Source organism: Propithecus coquereli, unplaced genomic scaffold (genome assembly GCF_000956105.1).
Source record: "Propithecus coquereli isolate 6110/MARCELLA unplaced genomic scaffold, Pcoq_1.0 Scaffold770, whole genome shotgun sequence".
In the NCBI taxonomy this organism is placed as follows: Eukaryota; Metazoa; Chordata; class Mammalia; order Primates; family Indriidae; genus Propithecus; species Propithecus coquereli.
In genome coordinates this window covers 127124-132831 of record NW_012153841.1, presented here as the reverse complement: position 1 = coordinate 132831, position 5708 = coordinate 127124, and the positions used below count along the sequence as shown (strand labels likewise).

Below are 5708 nucleotides of genomic sequence, written 5' to 3'. Positions count from 1 at the left end.
AGAGAGAGGTCTGGACCAGAGGACCCTTTCCTGGCATGCAGAGAACTGGTAGAAAAAGAAAGGTGCTGTGAGGCTCCCCAAATGGCACCCACAGGAGGACACCTCCCCTCTAGGTGAGCTCATGCATCCCTAAGTTCACACCCCACCCACACAGCCTCAGGTCAGTGTCAGAAGGCCCCATGGAGACTCCACCCTGGCCTTCTGCTTGTCCACACCGAGATGGACAAAGCCAGGCACAGACACCGACATTCTTCAGACCACTCAAATCTGCTACTGTTCCCTCCGTTTGGCCTTCTTGGTCAGTCTTGGACAACCCTCTTGATCCTGTACTTGTCTCCTGCTCTGCCCCCAGCTCCACCAGTTAAGAAACTAGTTCGCAGCCAGCTCTGATCTTGGAAACCTTTCAAGACCTGTCCAATATTTGTCCTCTAGACCCACATCCCACCATCACTGCAGGTAGGAAGCCCTTGTAGCAGATGCTGTTGGTGCCTCACCTACCTCACCCATATGCCCTCTTTTTGGGCCTGCCCGCCTGAGCACCAGCCTGACACCAGCCTGTCCACCACCAGCATCCAGCTCTTTGCCTGAGGCCTTCGTTGGGCCACCAGAGACTAATCAGCCCATGTGTGCAACAGGTCAAAGTGCCAGGGAGTCAACAACTCAATGGAACAGCCTTCAACCAATCACAGCTGAGAACTGGTGGATGAATACCCCAGCCCCCCCTGCTCAGAGGGGACAACCCTGAGCCGTGTCCTCTGCTTGTTTCCCAGAGCTCCCAGCTCCAGCTGTGCACAGTGGACACTTGCTGGGCAACGCGTCACGGATTGTCTTCCATCTCTTCCCTCTGACACTTCCCCACCTCCCTGCTGGTGTTTTCTACCATTACCTGACAAATAAACTGCATGCACCTGGATCATTTTCTCAGAGTCTGCTGCAGGAAGAAACCCAAAAGGACAGTGCCACACCCTATGCAATATGGAACCTGCCTGTGAGGCCTCCCCACCAGCAGTGTCGACATCTGTCTATGCTGGGAGGTGAGCAGGTCAGACACTGGAGCTGGTGGGGTCTGTGTTCCTCTCCCGTCTAGCCTCTAGGGCTCACCTCTGTGGCGTCGGGCCACAATCACAGATGGGACACAAAACACGACATCTCCAATCAAGTCCAGGAACAGGTCTTTCTTTTTGACAGGGTCCTCTGTTCCTCCTAAATACTCCTCAATGGCCACCGAAGTCAGCTCCTCAGGGATGCCCTGAAATAGATCAAGACGGTGACCATGAGCCCTGGTGAGCAGTGCAGCTTCTCTGGCCAGTGAGCGAGGCTCGCACTGATGGGGAACCTCCCCAGCCCTGGGCAACTCCCCCCTCAGCCCCAGGATGATCAAGTGGGGAAGGTAGAAAAGTGGGGGCAGAACCCTCAAGCCCCAGTCTCCATTCTGTAATTTAATTGATCTGTGATTCGGGACAAGTCCCTGCCCCTCTTTGGGTCTCACCCAATTCCCATGGTTCCTAGACTCTTACAGTAAGCGGGGAGGACTTCCACAAGAGAAACGTGGCCGTCTTCTGGTCCAGTTTGCCTTCAGAAAGCGGATAGCCCATCAACTATTAAAAAAAATGATTAAGTATTTGTGAATCATTGGGAATGAACAACAGCCAACCTCACCAACCAACAATCCAACCCAGACTGAAGGTCTTCTAACTTTCTTGGGCCTTGAAAAGCATGGGTCTTTAATGAATTGGGCAAAATCAATGAATCAAATGGACTTTCATTCAACTCAAGGATTGCAAAGAGGATTAAAATAAGTTTGGCAGAAGCTGTGCCAGTTTTTTGCTGTTTGTGTGTGTATGCATGTGTTTGTGTGTGGTGCGCATGTGTGTTTGTGGGTGTGTGTGCGTGCTGTGCGTGTGCATCAGGCTAGAATCCCCACAATGGTCAGGGAGGCAGAGAGGGAAGCTGTAGCCAGGCTAGCATTGAAGTCAAGGGCTCTGGGGCAAGTGACACAGACCTCTCAAATTCCCCACCTGTCGCAGATGACATAGAAAATCCCGAATCCTGCCATCATGGCCTTGGTCTTAGGCATAACCTCTGATATCCTTCTGAAGGCAGAACTGCAGAACTCTCAGCACATAACGACCCTGTCCAAACCTCTGCACCCAGAGACTTCCTCAAGCCCTAGCAGGTCTCCTAGCAGCTTAAGGTCAATGGCCCCCACAATGGCTCCAGCCCCCTTACAACGCCTGCCTGAGAAAGCTCCACCTGCCAAGAGAACTTACTCTCTGCTGCAGCCAAAACCTGGTGACAGGCAGAGGCCCCTCAGCCCCTCCCAGAGCAGTCACTTTAGACAGGCTGCAAGTACAAGGCCTTTCTCTGCCCTTGGGATGCAAATCTACCACCCAGACTGCTTCCTCCAGGGCCTGAGAGGCCTCTCTATTAAGTGCAAACCTTCAGGGAGGCAACCCTGGGTCTCCCTCCCAGTCCTGTGCAAAGATTCCAGCCTCACTTCCGGGAGGGCCTCACTTCAGTCTACACCACGGCCTCCTGCTTCTCCTCCAGATGAGGGGGACTCACACATCCAGGTGGTCGAGCCTCACGGACTAACCACCCCAACTCCGCACCCCACAGGGCTTTCCCTCAGCACAGCTGGGCTTTAGGACAGCCCCAGCCTTTGTTTCAGGGATTTGGGGCCATCCACACTGGACAACTCCCTACTGCAGTCGTGTTACTGAATAAAATCTGTCCTATGGCTCTAACTGGGGTTGGCTTTGTCTACGTTGGACAGGAAGGAAATTCTTTCTGCACGTTTAGAGTCAATCTTAACTCAAGGAGAACCAACTCGCTCTGAATCTCTCAGAGACGACTGAGAGCGTGTGTGGAGATTCATGGGAAAGTGCGCACCAGGCCCAAGGTGAGAAGCCGCCGCCCAGGCCTGACTCGCCTCAACTCCCGAGCTCCCTCCCTGTTCCAGGCTCCTCCGTTTCCATCTGCACAACCGTTACCTCCACAGGCCCTCCCGGCACGGACACCGCAGGATTCTTTCATTGGAAGATGATCAAAGGGTGTTGGGAGAGGGGTTCCCAGGGCCGTGCCACCCCAGTCACAGCTGGGCCATCCCAGAGAAGGTTTCCATGGAAATGACAACTTGTGAGGGAGGGGACAGATGCCCTGGACTCAGATCCAGCCTTGGAGAAGGACGGACGTCTGTGGCCAGAGCTGGGAGGGCTGACGGGGAGAGCGGAGAGTCTAAGAGGCTGCACGTGCTCACCATTGGAAGAAACCAGCCAAACTCTTGCTTGTTGATGCCGACGATGTAGGGGACAGTGTTGAAATTCTTCTCGGCCAGAATCTCTTCGGGGGTTTTGGGCAGGAGCACGCCATCCACCACTGTGGGCAGGTACTGATGACTCTGGGGAAGAGAGCAGGGCAGCGTCTGAGCCTCCCCGTCCCCAGACAACACCCGCGTCCACCACTCTGCCTGTCTGAGGGTCAGGGCAGCACATGGACCCGTGTGGCCCCAGGCAGTGGTCCCAGAAGCTCAGGGTCCCAACCAAGGGGGCAAAGTCTGTGTGACCCCAGAGGGCAGAACTTCAACCAGGGGCTGGCAGTGGTAAGGTGACGGGGGTAGGGGGCTGATCTTAACTCAAATCGAAATCCGTGTATCAGTTATATACATTATGTGTACTTCAATTTGAAGTGTGGGTCTCTGTCTCCAGGTAACTCCTGTTACTCACGGCAGCGATGTTCTATGACATTGCTCCGAATGCTGAGTTAGCGAATACTGAGTCGTTACTGGCAGGGGAAGTTTAGGGTTAGGTTCCTCAGAGCCTCTGGTCACATCATTTGGTCAACCTTATTTTATGTGTGGATTTCTATTTAAAGATATTTTATGTAACAGATATTTCTTACAAGGACTTAACTATACCTAGTATTTATTTATGCTACAACACCAGTGGGGAAGGGCTTCCCGACTACCTGGCCCTGGGTAACGTGACTGCAAATTTCTTTGGCTTTCAGCCTCCCAGCAGTGCTGTCCACTGTGCTTTTTAAAAACTCTTTGTCATCTCATGAATGCATTAACTTAGCTGCTCTTCCATCCTCCCCACAGCTGCATCACACCCTACAGATGTTACTTCAGCACTTTCCAGAATGGCCCCATGTAGGGATCGGAAAACTTCCTCTTCCTTTTTCTGGACGTGCTGTGTTGTCGCCCTGTCACCCGAGCTCACAGCACAGCACGGCCGCTCATCCCTCGGCACAGCTCTTCCCGCAGCGCGGTGCTCCCGTGAGAACAGCACAGCCTCCTGCCTTCAGGAGCATGAGACGGCAGGGCAGCCAGCCTTGGGGCCATTTGGGACAGGGAAATCACTAACACGGAGCACAGAAACCGCAGAAAGGACCCTTGTTAGTCTGAGAGATGAGAAAAGCAGACAGAGCGCTGCCTCGTTTGAGCTCAGACGGGAACACACACGTCACCCAAGCCAAACTTCTTGCCACTCTGCACGTGTCTGTGAATGACCACAAAAGTGCCGTGACTATTGACTTTGGAGTTAAAAATAAATCTTAGCAAGTAGGGGAATTCCCAAATGCAGAATCCACGATTCATGAGACCGACTATATCCACCTATCTATACTTAAATGCTTTGCTTCCAAGAGGTGTTGAGCTCCCACCTCTCAGTGTGCCTAGACCGGGACTTGATTCTCTGTTAGAGAGGAATACCGTGAGTAAAGAATCAGGGGCTGGGGGTGGTGGCTCACGCCCGTAACCCCAGCAGTTTGGGAGGCAGAGGCCAGAGGACTGCTTGAGGCCACGAGTTAGAGACCAGCCTGGACAACATAGTAGGGCCTTATCTCTACAAAGAATAAAAAAATAATTAGCTGGGCGTGGTGGCGCCCATCTGTAGTCCCAGCTACTCAGAAGGCTGAGACAGGAGGTTCACTGGAGTCCGGGAGTTGGAGGCTACAGTGAGCTATGATCGCGCCACTGCACTGCAGCCTGGGAAACAGAATGAGACTTTGTCTCAAAAAAATAATAATAATAATAATCAGGGGTGGGCTCCCATTATATTGATGAATGTTTCAATTTTAGCTTTTACCTTTGATGAAAAATTTTATATGGTCACAGACTAAGCAGAGCCTGACTTCCGTGCCAGCATCTGGGGAGCTGGTTCTGCGCATCGTCATATCGCACATGTAGTCATAAGAGTGTAGCTGCTAAGAGCGTGCGTCGCGGAACCAGACTACTACCTGGATTGGAAACCTGCCTCTGTTACTTACTAGCCAATCACCTGGGAAAGCAGTTTTACCTGTTCGTGCCTCAGTTTTCTCGCCTATGAAATGGGTTATTGTGAGGTAAATGGCTGGACACACACGAACTATTATACTCAGCACAGTACCTGGGACCTGGAAAGGGCTCGGTAATGTTAGATTGTACCGACTGGCAGCGTTATTACAGATCCCCTCACACAGACACCCGTCCTATGCGCCGTATTTCCAGTTCTACCGTCCATGGGCCAGAGCTCCATCCCTGGACACGGAACTGGGCAACTCCTAGGCTCTGAGACCCGGTAGTTTCCTGCTGTGCCAGGGCCAGCGAGTGACAGGCCAGTTCCGGCTGCCCAAAGGAGAAGTTCTGTAAAGTGAACCAGACCCAGCAGCACAAGGCCCAAATCCTAACCCCACACGGCTCACACCAGAGACCAAGGTCAGGCTGCAGG

At 52.8% G+C, this 5708-nt stretch overlaps 1 protein-coding gene across 1 annotated transcript in view; it reads right to left on the bottom strand.

Moving 5' to 3' along the window:
• Positions 1-5708, bottom strand: part of LOC105825012 (liver carboxylesterase 1-like) — a 124026-nt gene that overhangs the window by 28532 nt on the left and 89786 nt on the right. The window contains exons 12-14 of the mRNA XM_012662671.1: positions 3260-3378; positions 1518-1598; positions 1102-1249 (exon numbers count right to left, since the gene is read on the bottom strand). Of these exons, the coding sequence (XP_012518125.1) occupies positions 1102-1249; positions 1518-1598; positions 3260-3378 (348 nt within the window). The remainder of the gene's footprint in view (positions 1-1101; positions 1250-1517; positions 1599-3259; positions 3379-5708) is intronic.